Source organism: Pimephales promelas, chromosome 18, assembly GCF_988280905.1.
Source record: "Pimephales promelas chromosome 18, fPimPro1.hap1.1, whole genome shotgun sequence".
NCBI lineage: Eukaryota > Metazoa > Chordata > Actinopteri > Cypriniformes > Leuciscidae > Pimephales > Pimephales promelas.
The window spans coordinates 19,605,345-19,625,774 of record NC_142786.1 but is presented as its reverse complement, the minus strand read 5'-3'; the positions used below and the strand labels follow the sequence as shown (position 1 = coordinate 19,625,774).

General features: G+C 36.9%; 1 protein-coding gene across 5 annotated transcripts in view; it reads right to left on the bottom strand.

Annotated features, from left to right (window-relative positions):
• trps1 (trichorhinophalangeal syndrome I) overlaps window positions 1–20,430 on the bottom strand; it is a 155,688-nt gene that overhangs the window by 98,298 nt on the left and 36,960 nt on the right. For all 5 annotated transcript variants that reach the window (XM_039680638.2, XM_039680633.2, XM_039680636.2 and 2 more), the window contains 2 exons: window positions 11,737–12,557; window positions 6,398–7,488 (listed from right to left, as the gene is read on the bottom strand). In XM_039680638.2, coding sequence (XP_039536572.2) covers window positions 6,398–7,488; window positions 11,737–12,555 — 1,910 coding nt within the window. In that variant the 5' untranslated portion in view covers window positions 12,556–12,557. The remainder of the gene's footprint in view (window positions 1–6,397; window positions 7,489–11,736; window positions 12,558–20,430) is intronic.

Genomic DNA, 20,430 nt, shown 5'->3' with positions numbered 1-20,430 from the left:
AATCATTAACTGAAATATACGTTTTACAGTACTTGGCACTTCATCAATGATGCATTTTGACTGTTTTAAAGGGTTGAAAATTCTGTCAATAATTACTTTCCCTCATGTTGTTCCAACCCCGTAAGTCCATCTTCGCAGCACAAATGTAGATATATTTGATGAAATCTTAGAGCTGTCTCACTCCTACATAGGCTTCTATGTTATTTCATTCTGCCGGCTCAGAAAGTTAGTAAAGACACCGTTTAAATAGTCCGAGTGACTGCCATAAATTTATCAAGCGACGAGAATACTTTCTGCAAAAAAAACCCCCACAAAATAACGACTTTATTCAACTATTAATTGTCTCGAGTGAGTTCACGAGAGCAAACGCGAGAACTGAGAAGATTAAAATAATAACAAATTAGCAATATGTAAATTTAGTTTGGTTTACGATTGGTTTACGATTGAGAACACGACACCCTGAACAGCATACAAAAGTTCAACTACCAAAATTCACTGAAATTGTATTTTTGGTTCAGTTGTTTTTGGCTAAATTAAAACATTAGCGCATCACTAACTGTATTTGTCCAATTTTGCAGAGGTGAAGAATGTAATTAATTGGAATTATAATCCGTTCATCTGAACAGTCCGACTTCGACCAGTTTGGGGGCGGGACTCTGCTGATCCGAGCAATGGAGGACGAGTGTTTGAAATGCAAAGATGTGCAGCTAATACACACTCCCCTCTTTCTGAGCGAATCCCACAATGAGCTAAAGTCCGAAACCAGCATGTCCAATGCAGTATATTCTCAGCTCCTGCACGTAAAAGGTCTCCCTTTCCCGAATTGGAGGGCAGCGTGATATATTGAGTGCGCACTGGATCGGGTGGGCACGAGGTGTGGGAGGCTACGGCATCAATATCAGGTTCACGTTCGCGGTGGGTGGGTTGCTGTTTGGAGACTAGAGGGCAGGATTCGACTCATAAATCTACACTATAGCGAGGTGTTCAGGAGAGACACATACGCACACTGGAAATATTATGTATCATTGATTCGACAGACCACACAATCCCTCACACACACACACACACACAGAAAGGTCGAATGCTTCAACGCAATGAAACCGGACACCATGACACAGATGTTCATACAAGACACAACCTTGAAAACATGCAAGCAGTAGCCTATAAACTACTATAAAGTGTACACAAAATTCTCCCAGTAAGCCTGCATGGGGAAAAGTAGTTTAAAACTAAATATGACATGCACATTCCCACTTGCACACACACTCACACACTCGGTACGGTCTGAGCTGAGAAGCAGGAGCTCTCCAGGGAGGCCATACAGGTCTGATTTCTGCTGGTTCCAGGCTGTGGGCTCTGAATACAAACAGCGCCTTATTCAGAAAGGCCGCACGCACAGGCTGAAAACACTCGGCTCCACGTCCACCTGAAACAACCAGCCCTGGGCATCTGGATCATGATGGACGTCACTCAAGGCTTAAGCACACACAACCCTTCACACAGGGGACAGGTGGGTGTATGAGGCCTTTAAATTCACAGTTTCCTGACATGAGCGCCAACTTGACAAATGATTCCTTCGCCAGGATCTTTGGCACGTCAGATTAGACCGTTGATCATTTAACAACACTTGAACTTGTGGGATTATTGAAAAAGTCTGTCATGCAGCTACAGTGTGTGTAACTTCTTTGTCTTACCTTATACAAGTACAATGAATTATTCTACTAAGAAAGCGATTCTTGTTAAAAAAAAATATTGTAAAATATCGAGACATTGATTTTCATGACATTCGATTCCAATTAATTGTCCTGGAATGTCTGATGTGGATGAAACACAATAAAACATGCAATACACACATTAGAGCCACTTTAAACTCGCCATTGTCGTGACAATTGACTTGTGTTTTTTTATTGTTTTCTGTGGTTTAATATAGCATATGCATCCATCTGCAATATAAAGACTTGTATTTGTGTGTGTATCTCACTGACCAAGTAAACGCAAGGTTGATTAAAGGGATACACCACTTTTTTTTTTTTTTTTTTTCAAAAATAGGCTCATTTTACAACTCCCCCAAAGTTAAGCTGTTGAGTTTTACCGTTTTTGAATCCATTCAGCCAATCTCCAGTTTTGGCGGTACCACTTTTAGCATAGCTTAGCATACATCATTGAAGTGCACAAGACCATTATCATTTCTCAAGAAAAAAAAAAGAAAGAAAAAAATGTGATATTTTTCCTATTGCACTAAGACCAACGGAAAATGTCAAGTTATACTCTCATTCCTGCGTCATAATCAAGAATCTTTACTGCCGTACCATGAGTGCAGCAGGCGTAATGATATGACGCAGCGCCTGAAAATAGTCTCCAGCTCGGTAACTTCCAATGTGACCGGGACTATGTTTGTGTAGTTTCAGTCAGCATGCAGGAATGTAACTATGTAACTGCAGAAGAGTCCGTTTTAAATAGGAAAGATATCGAAACACTTTGGTCTTTTTTTTTTTTTTTTTTTGAGACATGCTAACGGTCTTTTCCACTTCAATGATGTATGCTAAGCTATGCTAAAAGTGGTACCGCCAGAACCGGAGATCGGCTGAATGGATTCAAAAACGATAAAACTCAACAGTTTAACTCTGGGGGTCGGGGGAGTTGTAAAATGAGCATGTTTCCAAAAAAAGTGGAGTATCCCTTTAAGAAGAAATAAAGACAGCTACAATGCTAGATTTCAAATGTAAATGGCCAATTACTTTTTACAAAAAATTAAAAAGAAAAAAACTGTACATCACATTTGATTTATGATTTCTTCTGAAATCTGCAGTGATCAGATCATTTGACAAAAGTTTGCTCACATTACTGAGTTAATCATTAAAGATTTATTAAATGGAATGTAGTATGACAGCAATTTAGAATAGTCATAATGTTATGAAAATATGTAGAAATTGCTTAACTGATTCTATTGTTCTCATTTGTAAGGCAATTTGGATAAAATCATCAGTTAAATGATTAAATTAGGGCTGTGCAAAGATTAATTGCGATTAATCGCATCCAAAATAAAAGTTTGTGTTTACATAATATATTTGTGTGTGCTGTGTATAATTATTTTTGTATATATTAATACACACACACATGCATGTATATATTTAAGAAAATATATTATTCATATATAAAACATGTGTATATATATATATATATATATATATATATATATAGTATTTATGTGCAAATAAACTCTTAAATATATACATGCATGCATATGTATTTATGTATCCAAAATAATTGTAGACAGCACACACACATATTATGTAAACCCAAACTTTTATTTTGGAGGGAATTAATCTTGATTAATCTTTGATGTCCTAGATTAACTGTTAAAAAATAGATTCAACATTTCAAGAATATGTCAGTGAATTTGATAAGAAAGCATTAACCACATAATACAATGAAATAAAGTAATGTAGGCCGTTTTACATTAAAGTTTTGCTATTGGGTTCGTTTTCCTGTGTAAACATCAGTAGTGAAATCGCTCAGACGAAGTTCTTGCACGTAATACAGCACAGTATATTATAATATCAAACACATGAGGCATTGAGGTGGTTTGGTGTATTTACACAACATTTATATTAGATTTAGCAAAGTGCCTTTCTGTTCTCTTTCTACTGTGCCAAACTCAAGCGGACATATGGATTTCAGCGGTGCAGTAAACTCATTTTTATCAGAAAATTCAAACCGCCACATGTAGACATGCCTGTAAACTCTGGCAGAAAATGGAGAATAATTGAGATCTTATGTGAAGGTAAAGCAGAGCCACACTCATCCGCGCCGGCCGTACGTACCACACAGATGGGGAAAGAAAGAAAATGGAAAGGTATAATAGATTCCCACATGTGCACGCTTAACGGACATATGCACGCGCACACACACATGAAAACAAGCACTCACATTTACATGCACACCTGGCCTATAGACAAGCTAAATCAGAACCAATGAGGGGCCGCTGCAGATAAGTTATTCCTGACATTTAGCATTTTCAGTTTATTCAGCTGCTCGAGAAAAAAAGAAAACCTGTTATCTATCAGTACGAAAGCAAAACCTCCAACACAGAAACAAATGTGTAACACAAGCTCGCTGGATTTCATCAACAGCTGCTTTCACTGTCCAATGCTATTGTGCTACAATAAGACTTTTATTATCATTAAAAAAATAATAATAATAAATGTATTTATATATAAAGTATACAATAATATGCAATGTAATTTATTATATATTATAATTAAATAATCTAATTATTTATTAATAATTGCATAATTAAAAATAATGAATTAAAACATATCAAAACATGAAATAAGTAGATCCAATAATATTTTGAATATAATTAACAAACTGAGGTAATGTGATGCATTCTAATGCTAAATAAGTTTGTGGAGATAATTTTAATGCGAGCACAAAACTCAACGGCTCTATCTTAAGTCATATTAGAAAAATCTTGAGGTCAAAAAAGGCCCGTTGTCTATTGTGAATAAGCACAAAAGTCAATTTCAAAATAAGCTGTATGTTGGTAAACTAGGATGAACATGTTGCGAAAAAATTTTTGCCTTAATGTGAAATTTCAGTTACACTTTATTTTAAGCTGTTCGTGTTATACATTTAAAGGAGTAGTTCACTTTAAAAAAAAAAAAAAAAAAAACTTTTGCTGATAATTTACTCACCCCCATGTCATCCAAGATATCCACGTCTTTCTTTCTTCAGTCGAAAAGAAATTAAGGTTTTTGATGAAAACATGCAGGATTTTCTCCATATAATGGACTTTAATGGGGTCCAAACGTTTCAAGGTCGAAAAGAGTTTCAGTGCAAACTGTTCAAAGGGCTTTAAACACATTCGTTGATTGCAGACGATGAATAAGGGTCTTATAAAGCAAAACGATCACTCATTTAAAAAAAAATTACAAAGTTTAAGTTTTATTAGCTCAAATGGTCGCTTTGCTCTGTTTGTGATTCGAGTTTGTGACTCTCCTGTTCGAACTCGTTCATCAAAACGAACAAATCTTTTTTCGTGTCATTTGGTTCATTCAACGAACTAAATGAACGAATTTACTCGGGAAAAGATTTGTTCACTTTGACGAACAAGTTCGAACAGGAGAGTCACACAGAACCGAGCATTTGAGCTTATAAAACTTAAAACTTTGTTGTTGTTGTTTTTTTTTTTGTTTGTTTTTTTGTTTTTTTAAATGAGTGATCGTTTCACTTGACCCTTATTCATCGTCTGGAATTATTTAAATCCCTTTGAACAGTGAAACTGTCTTTTGGACCTTGAACCGTTTCCTGCCAGTAAAATGCATTATATGGAGAAAATCCTGGAATGTTTTCATCAGAAATCTTAATCTTTCGACTGAAGAAAGGTAGACATGGATATCTTGGATGACATGGGGGTGAGTAAATTATCATTAAAAGTTTTTTTTTTGTTTTGTTTTTTTTAAGTGAACTACTCCTTTCAGCACTGAGTAATAATAAACTACATGTTCTTACTATAGGGTTAGGTTCAGGATTGGAGTTGGTTTAGGGTTAATTGCATGTAATTATCCATAAGTTGCAGTTAGTAACTACATAACCTGTAACAAGGACACTGTAAAATAAAGTGTTCCCTGCTCGTGTGGACTCCTATTGAAATGGCTGGATTTTGCCATTGAAAATTCACTAATCAAAATGTGACCCAGTGTTATGGGTGGTCGCAAATAAATTGAAATGCAGTTACTAGATGGTAACTTACAGATCCAATCCTATGAGCCCGCCCTCAAGACCACTCCATACGGTTCGGGTCACTCCATGTTTGTAGCACAAATACAATCTGTTACGTTATAAATGTCTTTACTGTAACTATTTTCCTTGATGAATTAAAGTATTGATTTAGTTTATTTATTTCCCCCAAAAATAATATAAAACTTCTTACTGGCCCCAAACATTTAAATGCTATTTTTTATGTTACAAAAGCTTTCTATTTCATGATTAAAGCTGTTCTTTTGAACTGTCTATTTATTAAAGAAGCCTAAAATAAAAATGTTTTCAACACTGATAATAATCAGAAATGTTTCTTGAGAATCAAATCATCATGTTAGAGTGATTTCTGAAGGATCATGTGACACTGAAGAGTAAAGATGCTGAAAATTCAGCTTTGTCCCCAGCTCGGACTCTATATATTCACATAGAGACCAGCTGTTTAAAATTCGAATAATATTTTACAATATTACTGTTTTTTTTTTTTTTTTTTTTTTTTTTTTATCAAATAAATGCAGTCTTGGTGAGCAAAAGAGACTTCTTTCTAAAAACATCACAAATATATACCGATCCAAAACTTTTGACTGGTAGTGTATATACATATATATATAAAGATGGATCTGTTCTGCAACGTTACCTGTAGTGACGAAAGATCTCCTCCTCCACTTCAGTGAAGAAATGGCACTTAGTGCAGGCGTATTCTCCGGGATGATCCCGCCCTGGTCCCGCTGGATCCCCCGATCCCTCCTCCTCTGGCTTGACTTCTAGTAAGGTGTGAGAGGTGTGTGCGCTGTCATAGTGCAAGAGAAGCAAGTCGATATCAGTGGAGGTGAAAGGGCACTGGTCACACAGGTGTGTGACGGACCCCCTGGGAGCTGGCGGGGACGGGGACGGGGTCGTTCCTCCAGATGTCAGTTGCAGAAGAAGAAGAGCACAGTGTGAGCAGGAGCTCTTTCGGCAAGCGAAGGGGTACGAGATCTCGCCCAGGTGCTTCTCGGGGGTGCAGAGCCCACGCGGGCAGAACGGGCAATGTTTAATGGTGCACTTGTGAATGCTGTGAACCCGCTGGTAGTGATGCAAAAGCGGAGCGACGACGATGACCTCCGGTCCGTGTGTCATTGAGTAACGGAAGTCGCAGAACTGGCAATTATAACTGGTTACTACAGTTTCCGGTTCGCCCGTCGCTCCAGTCTTCTCTTTTTTCCGTAAATGTGAGTTTCCGTCACGTGTCTTTCTGTCTCTCTCCACCGGACTTCCCTCCCTGACGGCCGCCTGACCGTGTCTTTTCTCATAGTGCTCTAGAAGCCTGGAGGTGCTGGCGGATTCGCAACTAAAGCTGCAATACTTGCACCAGTAATACGCCGTGGGAGCGTCACCTTCAGTGAGGCTAGGAGAGTCTGATGCACGGATTGGTACAGAGTATCCAGCAACGGAGTCGTCTTCGGCCCGTACCGCCACTCGATCGGCCCACTTTCCTTGCTCATCCGTCCCAATCCGCGGTAGGCAGTTCCCCTTCCGCTCGGTCGAGGACTTGTCGTCGAGGTTGGGGTTGAACAGGGGTGGACTCTTCATCTTGTTGGGGTGCGTCGCGAGGAAATGCTGCTCGAGGTCCACAGAGGAGCTTCCCATGTAGGTGAAGTTGCAGAACTTACAGCGGAAGTACTTGGTGTTGCCCTGACAATCTTGCGTCTTCCTCCCAATTCCGATAAAGGTGCCGGCTAACGTTACCTGGGGTGACAAAGAAGGAAAATGAGATAAAGGGAATGAACAATCATCCGTGAGTTACAGAGGATTACAGAGAAATAGAAGTCTGATATAATAAGACACACAACAGACTTTCAATAACCGAGGCAGCGGTTATCACCACACAAAGGCAAATCACATTTTATGTTCTTATTACTTCTCAGAGCTGAGAATTCGAAAATCCTCCAGCGAGCAGATGGGGAACATGTGAAACCTGTAGACGAGTGGAAGAGTAAAGCACCCATGCATGCAGAGACGAAATTGATCTTTTCTGATTAATAATATCCAGGTGTGACTTTAGCTCTGATACTTTACCAAATTAAATCTCTTAAAGGAGTAGTTCACTTTTAAAAAAAGATTTTGCTGATAATTTACTCACCCCAATGTCATCCAAGATGCCCATGTCTTTCTTTCTTCAGTAGAAAAGAAATTAAGGTTTTTGATGAAAACATTCCATTATTTTTCTCCATATAATGGACTTCAATGGGGTCCAAATGGTTCAAGGTCCAAAAGATAGTTTCAGTGCAAACTGTTCAAAGGGCTTTAAATGATTCCAGGCGATGAATAAGGGTCTTATCAAGCGAAACGATCTATCATTAAAAAAAAGAATAATAAAAAAGACCACACCAAATGGTCGTCTCAACTCGTTCATCAAAATGAACAAATCTTTTCAGAGTCAATTTGTTCATTTCGTTCGTTGAATGAACCAAATGACACGAAAAAAGATTTCTTCATGTGTTATTTGTTCATTCGTGATGCGCATCATGAACACGCATCACAGAACAGAGCAAGGTGACCATTTGAGCTTATTGAGCTATTCTTTTTTTAAATGAGTGATAGTTTCGCTTGATAAGACCCTTATTCATCATCTGGAATCGTTTAAAGCCCTTTAAACAGTTTGCAGTTTGCAATGAAACTGTCTTTTGGACCTTGAACCGTTTGGTTCCCATTGAAGTCCATTATATGGAGAAAAATCCTTTTTCATCAAAAATCTTAACTTCTTTTCGACTGAAGAAAGATAGACATGGACATCTTGGATGACATGGGGGTGAGTAAAATATCAGCCAATTTCTTTTTTTTTTTTTTTTAAGTAAACTACTCCTTTAAATCAGTATAATTGCATGCATATTTTTGTAAAAAAAGACATGCAGATCAACGGCTTAAGAAGATGCAATAAAATTCCAGCCAATAGGCATGCATATGGAATATATAGCTGGCAGTCACAGTCAGAAGAGAGTATGAGTGGGAGGTCTTGAGCTTTATACGCACTGTGGGGAATTCAACGTCATGCTCCAGACAAAACACTCAAGGAATGTCACAGCGCAGACAGACCCTTTCCCCTGAGCAGCCCCTGAGCTGTATGTTCAAGCAATGATTAAATAAACACCCACTGCAAAGTGTAATGTGTGCTTGACTGTAATTCTACACATGCATATTACAGATACAAAGTGGACTAACTTAAAGTCTCAGCTGGTTGCTCTGTATCACCTGTCTGAGCGACTGAATTTAAAACTTTGTCTGCTAAAATGAGTAAAAGTAAACGTAAGCAGACTGCATTTGTGACACAGACAATGGAATATTTTCTCAAATGATATTTTTTACATTATGGGGGGGGGGGGGGGGACCTATAAAATATCCTGCATAACAATAAAAGAAATGTGATACACAAAGTAAATAGAATTATTAGCGGAGCTGTGCATTGTGGGACATGTAGTCTTTTCATATAGGCGCCCTTTGGTTATTTTATGTCTTTTCTCGGTCAAGAGGGCACCAAATTAAAAACTTCTTTTACATTTCGACTACATATATGATCCACTTTCAATAAAGATTAGTGTGGCAATGGGTGATATGCTCCTTTAATTGTTCAAAAAATTCATATTTTTGTCCAAAATGCATATTTATACACACTTTAGTTTTGCGACTTAATTGAAATGGAGTTATTTTACAATATTAAATCAATAAAAATTAAATATAAACATTAAATATGTGTGTGTAATAAAATAAAATATAAAGAGTATATTTTGAATATTATTATTACTCCACTCCAAAAAAATGCTGGGTTGTTTCAACTCAAATTTGGGTCAAATATGGACAAACCCAAATGTTGGGTTAAAAATGTAATTAAAAAAAAAAATGTACAGTTGAAAGTTTTAAATTACATTTATAACCCAACATTTGGCTTTGTCCATATTTGACCCAAATTTTGGGTTAAAACAACCCAGCATTATTTAGAGTGTAAACTATTTCATTCATCAATGAGTTAGCAATAATTAACATCATTACATCTAGTTGGTAAACTGGGAAAAATCCACCCAGCATCCACCCGACTTAAGCTAAACGCATCCAAAACTTGGCTCTTTCCGCAGAAACTGGACTTAAATATGCCGCTTAAATTGTAAACATGACATTGTTGAAGTGAAGAGTGAAACCGTGCTGAAAGTTGGGCAGATAAATGACTATGACATCTGTTCATTACCCGTCGTTTAAAATAAATCGACTGCTGTGTTTTCACTGGCTCCCCACACCAGCTTCCCTACGCTCTTTCCCCCCCCTTTTTTTTCATTGGGAAAATGAGAAATCGCAGTCGTCGATATTACTGCATGGAAAATTCCACTAGGAACGAATTCTGAATAGACTCATTATTCAAACTTTTTCCCTAAGAATTTACACGGTATTACGACAATTTGTAGACAGGCTGATGTTGAATTGGAAAAGATGGTGGCCGGTGTTATTAGAAGAGAAAAAACCTCAGGTACTCTAAGCTGCGCTGTGTGCTTGCTTGATTGAGTGCATGCACATGTGCAAAGCAGGCAACTGTTCATAATGCTCCATTTAAACATGATACAGTGAGACTGGTGCCACGATAAATCAACCAAAAGTCACAGAACAAAGCCAAATGCAGTGTGCCAGCATGATCCACACTAATCTCCTTCACATTTTTTGTTTGTTTGTTTTTATAAATCCTAAATCACCAAGGTGATATGACAAATGACGCTTGTATTTCAATTTCAATGGAGCTGCTCGATTGCTTATTCATTATTGTAAGACACATGCAGACTGAATTAATTCAGCCCATGTTTATCAGTGTGTGAGTTTCTGCGTGTGCATGACTTTGCATGCATCATATACGGTTACCATGCATCTAGTGGTTTTATTCTGTTGCACTGTGTACGTTTCACTGTTGCATGTGCATGCATCATTTTTAAGCCTTAATGACCCATGGGGCTGTGCTCCAGAACATAAGGAAGTGCCTTGCTTTCTACATAGGCATCTGTCGTACGACACTGAAATGGCTCTACATATACGCAAACTCTGAATCAACACGCATAATCATTCGTTAACAAACAAGTATTCATTACTTCAATAAGCTCATTGTTTCTGTCTTTAATTATTACATATTTAGCTAACTGTTAAATTGTTTATGTACATTTCTGAAATGCATAACTTAGTTATCTCTGATAACAGATCACTTTAAATAGTATATTAATGTGTGGACTGTTTTCTGTAAAGTTGCTTTGAATTGTGAATTGAATTGAATAGAATAAGCAGGGGCAGACGGGAGACTTGATTTGATTTCAATACAGGCGATGACAGGAATGACGCAAAACTCCAAAATGCATAAATATACTTACACATATGCTCTACCTTTAGTATTGTTAAAGGAGTAGTTCACTTTTAACAAAACTTTTGCTGATAATTTCCTCACCCCCATGTCATCCAAGATGTCCACGTCTTTCTTTCATCAGTCGAAAAGTAATTAAAGGATGATGAATAAGGGTCTTATCTAGGACCCTTCGAGTCATGACTTGAAAAAAGATTTGATGAACGAGTTCGAACAGGAGAGTCATGATCATCACAGAACAGAGCAAGGCGAGCATTTGTGCTTATAAAACTTAAACTTTTTTCAAAAAAAATTTAATGACCGTTCGTTTCACTTGATAAAACCCTTATTCATGTCCTGGTGTCGTTTAAAGCCCTTTGAAGCTGCACTGAAACTCTCATTTGGACCTTGAACCGTTTGGACCCCATTGAAGTCCATTATATGGAGAAAAATCCTGGAATGTTTTCATCAAAAACCTTAATTTCTTTTCGACTGAAAAAAGAAAGACATGGACATCTTGGATGACATGGGGGTGAGTAAATTATCAGCAAGTTTTGTTTTGTTTTTTTTAAAGTGAACTACTCCTTTAAAGTGCTGAATTAAATAGTGTCATTTCATCCCTTAGAGATTACCTGCACGTCGTAGGTGCCGTTGAGTACGGAGGACCTGGGCGACCCTGCTTCTGCCACGGATCCGCACTGAGCCGATTGGCCGAGGAGGCGCGCTGAGTCTTTGGCCTGTGACTGGGCTGTAAACTGCACCATGTTGTGTAGTGCCAAAATCTTATTGTCCAGCTCTGCGTCTTGCCGCGTCCGGTTGTGCAGGCCCAAATGGTACTTACGAAAGTGCTTGATCAGGTCCGTGGGGTCATTGCCGTAGTAGCCGTACCCACAAATGTTGCACTTAAAGTCTTGTAGTTTGGGCGAGGTGGGTGGAGGTGCTCCTGTCTCCGCTCCCAGAGGACTAGGGGCGTCTTCCGGTCCCCCGATCGGCCTCAGTGGATGAAGAGTGACAGGAGGGACTTTAACTTCGACTGCAGCACCACGAGGGCTGGCGGAGCCCAGGGAAACGAGTGGGCTGTGTGTGTCCTCTCCGTTACTGACGATGACGCCGCCCGACCACGTGTTTGGCCTCAGATCGATACGCTCGTCCTCGCCGTCCACTCTCTCACCCGGGTCAGAGGTTGTTGGAGAGTTGGCGGAGTCCAGCGGTTCGCTATCAGTGCCCTCGCGGCTGGAGTAGGACGTTGCCAGGTTGTGGCTGGAGTAATGCAAGTCAGGTCTGTCTGGTTTGATGGGGCCAGGAGAGGACGGCTCCTCCTGCTCTTCGGGCTCTGAGGCCTGGCTCCCCGTGTTCCCGCTCTCTGGGCCCGTGGCCTCGGCCGCCACCGTCTCGCCTTCCTCTTCTTCACTGCCGAAGCTTCTCAAAGGGGGATTCTTTTTCCGCACCATATCTGGAAACCAGCGAAAGAGAAGACCAACGTTAATAACTAGACGCAATGTGATACGATTCGCGCAACAAGATATTTGTCTGTCCACACCAGGCTACAACTACGACCACAAGACGAAAGCAATCACAGTCAGAAGGGAACTGGGCGTGAGTCTATCTGTACATAAAAAAATGCATAAATATTACCAGGGCTTGACGTTAACTTTTGTGGCTAGTGGTTTTCCAAAGGTACTAACGAGTCTGTTTTTCAATGGCCACAACTTTAACATCGATACCATGGGGAAAAACTGCCATACATATCATATAGGCTCCTGTCACTTTAAGACCTGAAGCATGGATCTATTGTACTGTTACGCATGCGTTAACATTCACTTAAAGGAGTAGTTCACTTTTTAAAAAAAATATTTGCTGATAATTTACTCACCCCCATGTCATCCAAGATGTCCATATCTTTCTTCAGTCGAAAAGAAATTAAGATTTGTGATTTAAAAGGATTTTTCTCCATATAATGGTCTTCAATGGGAACCAAACGGTTCAACGTCCAAGACAGTTTCAGTGAAAACTGTTCAAAGGGCTTTAAATGATTCCAGACAATGAATAAGGGTCTTATCAACTGAAATGATTGCTCATTTAAAAAAAAAAAAAAAAAAAAAAAGTTTAAGTTTTATAAGCTCAAATGGTCGCCTTGCTCTGTTCTGTGATGCACGTTCGTGACTCCCCAATTTGAACTCGTTCATCAAAATGAACAAACCTTTTTCCGAATCAACTTGTTCATTTCATTCGTTCAATGAATCAAATGACACAAAAAAAGATTTGTTCATTGATAAACGAGTTCAAACAGGAGAGTCACGAACTGAAATCGTATCCATCGTCTGAAATCGTTTACAGACCTTTGAACAGTTTGCACTGAAACTGTCTTTTGGACCTTAAACCGTTTGGTTCCCAGTAAAGTCCATTATATGGAGAAAAATCCTGGAAAGTTTGAATTAAAAACCTTAATTTCTTTTTGACTGAAGAAAGAATGACATGAATATCTTGACATCTATGACATGGGGGTGAGTAAATTATCAGCAAAAGTTTTTTTTAAAACTGAACTACTCCTTTAAGACCAGCTTTTAGTCATTATTTTGTGTATTTGACTGTTTAAGCACAATATACCAATTTAGTACAAGGAGGCTTTATGCACGCACAAAATCTGTATGCTCAATAAGTGCAATCCCACTCTGAAATTCAAGCCCTGTAACAGCAAAACTACTCATGCAATACTCCGAAAGTCCTTGTTTCCTTGTGAATTATCCTCTGTCGCTTTCAATACAGCTATAAAAGGTACTCAAACTCACATTCAATTCTTTTAACATTAAATAAAGCTCATAATCAGCACCTGAGATTATCATCGTCATACTTTGTCGTTCCAGCCTCGGCGTCGGAGAAACAGAAACCATTTCTAAAACGAATCATTACGTGTCGCCATCGTGGCTGGTTAGGACAAAAACTCTGATTAACATGGAAAAGATGTCGCGGCGTCACGTCTGGTTAGGACACAGCGTTACTCAAGTAACACACTCAATGTGTGGTTCTTTTTGCTTGCGTGCTAAATACAACTTTGGAGCCAATGCACCAATTCTGCTCTCTGTAAAAGCTTTTTGATTGTTCTTTGATTTTCAAAAATCGGAGACAAAATGTCCTAGAAATGGTTCTCCTCTTCCAGCACAATCCATAAACAGCAAATGAGGCTCTAATATATCAGTGACTATGTCGGTGCCGGCCTTTGCTGATGATATTTTAATGAATAAAATCTGTGCACTTATGTCACTGATGTGGCTTAGGGACACACATTTTAATCAGTTACCAAAATCAAAGATGATAGGGAGAGAGAGAAAAAAGAGGAATTTATAAAGTGATTCATGGCAAAAAATTTCCATCAGAACTCAATGAGGTCATGCGTGTTTGTTCATAGCAGGCAAATTGCACTATTAACTAGACTTTCCTTTGGCACAAACTGCACAAAAGTGGATTTCTGTGAAAGGTTTAGCATAAGGCAACATAATTTTGCATTTGCGAGATGGTGTGCGTGTTGGCCACTTTCAATTTAGGGCAATTACAGTTTCTCATGACTTAACAAAACAGGGGCCTGTCTTATTTCGACAGACCGTCGAGAGCAATTTCCTCATTTAGCCGGTGATGCAAATGGATATTAAATAAAGCAATTCATGCTTTACAGAGGGGCCACACCTTAACAACAGCTAAGTTAATAAAAGTCTTGAGAAAATCTAATCACAAATATAACCACACCCTGTCAAATCACTCACAGCATCTCCTTCTCTGTGATTTTCGGGCTTCACAGCATCTAAACACACTACAGCCTCTGTGCTACCCGCTCAAAACGACACACCTGTCTGTGTCATATTACTACCGCTGAAAAGAGATCGCATTTGAAGAAGATATTTATTCAAATATCGCGAGCAAGACTGATGGTAGCACAGATGTAACTAATGGCTGATTGAAAGCATTCTTAAACTGTCATGAAACATCCAAATCGTTATTGTATCATATCAAGAAACGCAATCAAAGACATACCACTACAAGCATGATCTGACACGTGTTGATGAGGATGACAAATAAACTAAATTGTAATTACTACTAATTAGTAATTACCGCTCCACACAGCAAGATTACTCATTTGTTCGTTTTGTACACTAGTCTGTATGCCTTGCAAACCGGTCCCAACATCATGGAAAACCTAGAAATATATATATATATATATATATATTAAAGGCCAGTAAAAGTCAAAAGCATACATGGAATAAATAAATCTGAATAGTTTGATTTTAGTATGTTTTTAGCATTTGAGCAGACCACCACACAAACAAATTAAAAAATAAATACATTATATATATATATATATATATATATATATATATATATACAGTATATATAGATATATATATATATATATATATATATATATATATATAAATAATGTAATTATTTTTTTTTTTTCATTTTTTTTTTTTTTATCATGTTGGGTTAAAAATGTACAGTTGAAAGTTGGGTTAAAAATTTAAATGTCATTTTTAACCCAAAATGTATATATATATATATATATATATATATATATATATATATATATATATACATTTTGGGTTAAAAATGACATTTAAAATTTTAACCCAACTTTCAACCCAAAATGTATAATATATACATATAATATAAACTACACGCACTTTATATATACACACAAAATGTATATACTGTATATTATACATTTTGGGTTAAAAATAACATTTAAAATTTTAACCCAACTTTAAACTGTACATTTTTAACCCAATATTTGAATTTGTCCATATTTGACCAAAAGTTGAGTTGAAACAACCCAGCATTTTTTAGTGTATATATATATATATACGTATATATATAGTATATACAGTATATTACATTATTGTAATCACTGCATAAATGAGATACATTTCCATATTTTACATTATTTATTATGTGATTTGGAGCAATTATTGGATTTCATTTTTGCCTAAGAATCTCTAACAAGACTAGAAAAAATATTTTAAAGAAGTACTCGCGACAAGTGTTTTTGTTTGGATTGACGTTAGCTTTTTTCTGTTTTCTGTACAAGTGCTAAAATATGTATTGACAGAACCAGAATCATTAAGGCAAATGAGAACCACAATCATAAAACCTTGATTCCCAAGCCTCGTGAATATACATGTTTTTAGTTATGCTGCGACCCACAAGCCATTATTATCATAACTGAGCATTTGTGAGCAAAATCTTATTTTAAGGGGATTTTCAATAAATCAGTCAAATCAGTTTAAATCTAAGCGATGTGATCCCTGCTTCTGTTTAATAAACTGTGGATTAAGTTAACTTTATTTTAAATTTGTATAACATATTAAGCTACTATTTGAGAGAGCCATTGATTTACAGAACTAGACTCACTTTCTCATTTTCCTTTCTGAGAATAAAGGTATCAGGATCCAATACTACGACGCATCTTAACCAACACAGAATGGGAAAAAAGGAGGACGAGAAAAGTTTTTAATACCTGATGGTGCATAATTACATTAAAACTTGCAGGGAAAGCAGTGAGACATTCCAGGCCGCCATCAGACACCGAATAATCTGCTTTATAGATCCAGGCGTTTGCTGCGTTCCTGTACCAGTCGATTCAAATCTCTACTTCACTATTATCCAGCCGCAACTCCTCCTTTCCTTACCAAATTAAACTCCTCTTCTGTTATTGTGCCTACTCAAGAACTTACTTAATCAAGTAGAATATGTTTTATTAAAAGGACAGAACAATCTTAATTAAAAAAAGCAACACTCTAAAAAATGCTGGGTTGGTTTAACCCAATTTTGGGTCAAATATGGACAAACCCAGCCGTTGGGTTACAATTTTTAATTCTATTTTTAATCCAACGTTTGGGTTTGTCCATATTTGACCCAAAATTGAGTTAAAACAACCCAGCATTTTTTTTTAGAGTGAAGGGGGGTGAAAGGTTACACTATAAAAAAAATATTCAGTTGTTTTAACCAAAATTTGGGTCAAATATGGACAAACCCAGCCATTGGGTTACAATTTTTAATTGCATTTTTAATCCAACGTTTCGGTTTGTCCATATTTGACCCAAAATTGAGTTAAAACAACCCAGCATTTTTTAGAGTGAAGGGGGGTGAAAGGTTACACTATAAAAAAAAAAATATTGGGTTGTTTTATCCAAAATTTGGGTCAAATATGGACAAACCCAGCCATTGGGTTACATTTTTTCTAAATCCAGCGTTTGGGTTTGTCCATATTTGACCCAAAATTGAGTTAATACAACTCAGCATTTTTTAGAGTGAAGGGGGGTTAAAGGTTACCCTCTAAAAATTGCTGGGTTGTTTTAACCCAATTTTAGGTCAAACATTTTATAAAAAAAAAATAATAATAACCCAACACCTAGGTTTGTCCACATTTGACCCAAAGTTGGGTTAAAACAACCCAGCATTTTTTAGAGTGAAGGGGGTGAAAGGTTACGCTCTAAAAAATGCTGGGTTGTTTTAACCCAATTTTAGGTCAAATATGGAGAAATCATAGGTCAAATATTTTATAGAAAAAAATAATAAATAACCCAGCACTGGGGTTTGTCCATATTTGACCCAAAGTAGGGTTGAAACAACCCAGCATTTTTTAAAGTGTGGACCGCGGCACTTGTCTGAATACAGGACTGTCCCTTGAGTGATCAGAGACTCTTCAGCTAATGTTGACTAATGGCAGGTGTCGAAGCTCAAATATAAGTGATTATTACTACGACTATCTTACAATCAGACAGTGTACGAGAGTGTGTGTTACTTAGTGAATAAGGGGGTGTTGGAGAAGAGAATGAACACAATGCTGCCAATTGATGTCATCAGCCACATGATTAAAAGCTACTATATTATGTTTTGACAGTTGTTTTTTAATCAGAGAAAACTACCTGTCGACAGGCACTTCATCACTGTCATTTTGACATGGTGATGGAAAAGCTTTGTGTGCTTTAAATCACACACATACACACACAAAAAAGTATTGTACACACAAACAAGAGTGACAAAGCAGCGACCCAACATTCATGTGGAGAAAAGCGCTCAATGACAGGAACAACGCTTCAGGATCGTTCAATTAACAGATTTAACACGCCGGGCCACCGGCTGATGCAAATGCTGCATGCTGAAGAACACAATGAGTCAATTGCATGTATTGTGTGTGAAAAGCTCTAAATAAAATTATAAATACGTTTTTAAAACATGTCAAATCACACACAGAGCCAGGCGTAACTGCTACCCGCATTTTCTGAGTTAATATTTGGGTAATTATTATGACATCAGTATGATCCAAGATAAACTGCAAATGAAAAAAAGCACGAATGATGGTCAAAAAATGTATTTACTACACGAGTCAATGACAAACAAAAGTGTCAGTCCAAGTAATGTTGTTTGCAAAACAAAACTCTGATTTGGTAAACTTTTTTTCAAATATTAATAATCAGTTTTGTTACAATACTAACAGATCATGCCAAACTACTTTTTCATATAGACCCATAAAAATCCAAATTAAATTCAGAAATTAAAACATATACATATATATTATAAAGAAAGTTATAAATTATGGAAAAACTTTAGATTAGGGTCCAATTCCCACTATTAACTTACTATGACTTTTGCCTCAATAAACTCCTAATAACTGCTTATTAATAGTTAGTAAGTAGTTGTTAAGTTTAGGTATTGGGTCATGCAGAATAAGGCATTAATATGTGCTTTATAAGTACTAATAAACAGCCAAAATCCTAGTAATATGCATGATAATATGCAATTTGATCCTAAACTAAAGTGTTAACTATATAATATATGAAGAGTTCAGATGCAAAAGCCTCTAAATGCCATTTGAAATTTTCTTCTTTAATGATGATTTTTATCAAACTTGTATATTTCTTGTATATTAATAGGTAATTATCATTGCCATTTAAGTGAAATTACTGAACTTAAATATACAAGCTTGATAAAAATCATCATTAAAGAAGAAAATTTCAAATGGCATTTAGATGCTTTTGCATCTGAACTCTTCATATGTATACAACTGTCAAATCAATGACTATACCAATTTTAAACCAATTTATTAAAATTCCAGCATCATCCAATTGGTATCCACTGGATGTTTCACAACATCAAAATGATCTAAAATGAACTGAAGATGAAAAGCAGATGCTGAACAGTAAACTGATGTTGTGCTTAAAATGCATAAAATATCCACAAGCGTCTGTGAAGAACTCAGCACTGACCAGCTTCCTCTTGGCCCATCTCTAGTATCAAAAGGGCCGGCCACGTACACACAGTGCATATGTCATCTTCATTGTCAAACCCATTTAGGAGATCCCATTTCAAAAACAACAACAAATACAGGGGATTTCCTCAGTAATGTGGGCGTCTGGTCAGCGCCGATGACACTTTTAGAGGTGGGGTTTGACTGAGACAGCGTCCAGGTGGTGGGTGGAAATCTAATATTTTTTGTGCGTTCATTACAGTTGCATTGGTTTAGAGTGTATGTCAAGATGTTGCATAGTTAGAGATTATTGCTTAATGAGTGTGCTTAAAACACACACACTGGGAAGATGATAAAACCTTCCTTTAACTATGAGTGATTAATGTAATGTTAAATAGGGCAGGCTGTGACATTTATGCATTTACTTTGAAATAGTTTTCAAAAAATGTATAAAAGTCTAGCTAAAATAGTCAAGGCATGTTTTTTTTTTCCAAATAACTTTTCATTAAAATAAGTATAATATTTATTCATTTTAGCTTAAATACACCAACTACAAATAGTTTCACTTTTAAAAACATTTTAATACATTAAATACATCACACCGCATGATGACATCAATAAATTAAAATGATTCATGGAACTGAATTCACAGTTTGAACTGATATTGATGTAAACCTATTAAACTCTCAACTTAAGTTATAAAGACTATTTCATAAAACCTAGATAATATACTGTAGTCAGTCATTAAAGGAGTAGTTCACTTATTTTTTATTTTATTTTTTTTGGCTGATAATCTACTCATCCCCATGTCATCCAAGATGTCCAATGCTTTCTTTCTTCAGTTGAAAAGAAATGAAGGTTTTTGAAGAAAACATTCCAGGATTTTTCTCCATATAATGGACTTCAATGGGGTCCAAACGGTTCAAGGTGCAAATGAGAGTTTCAGTGCAGCTTCAACGGGCTTTAAACAACACCAGACGATGAATAAGTGTCTTATCAAGCGAAACGATCGGTCATTTCAAAAATAAATAAAAAAGTTTAAGTTTTATAAGCACAAATGCTCGCCTTGCTCTGTTCTGTGTTGATC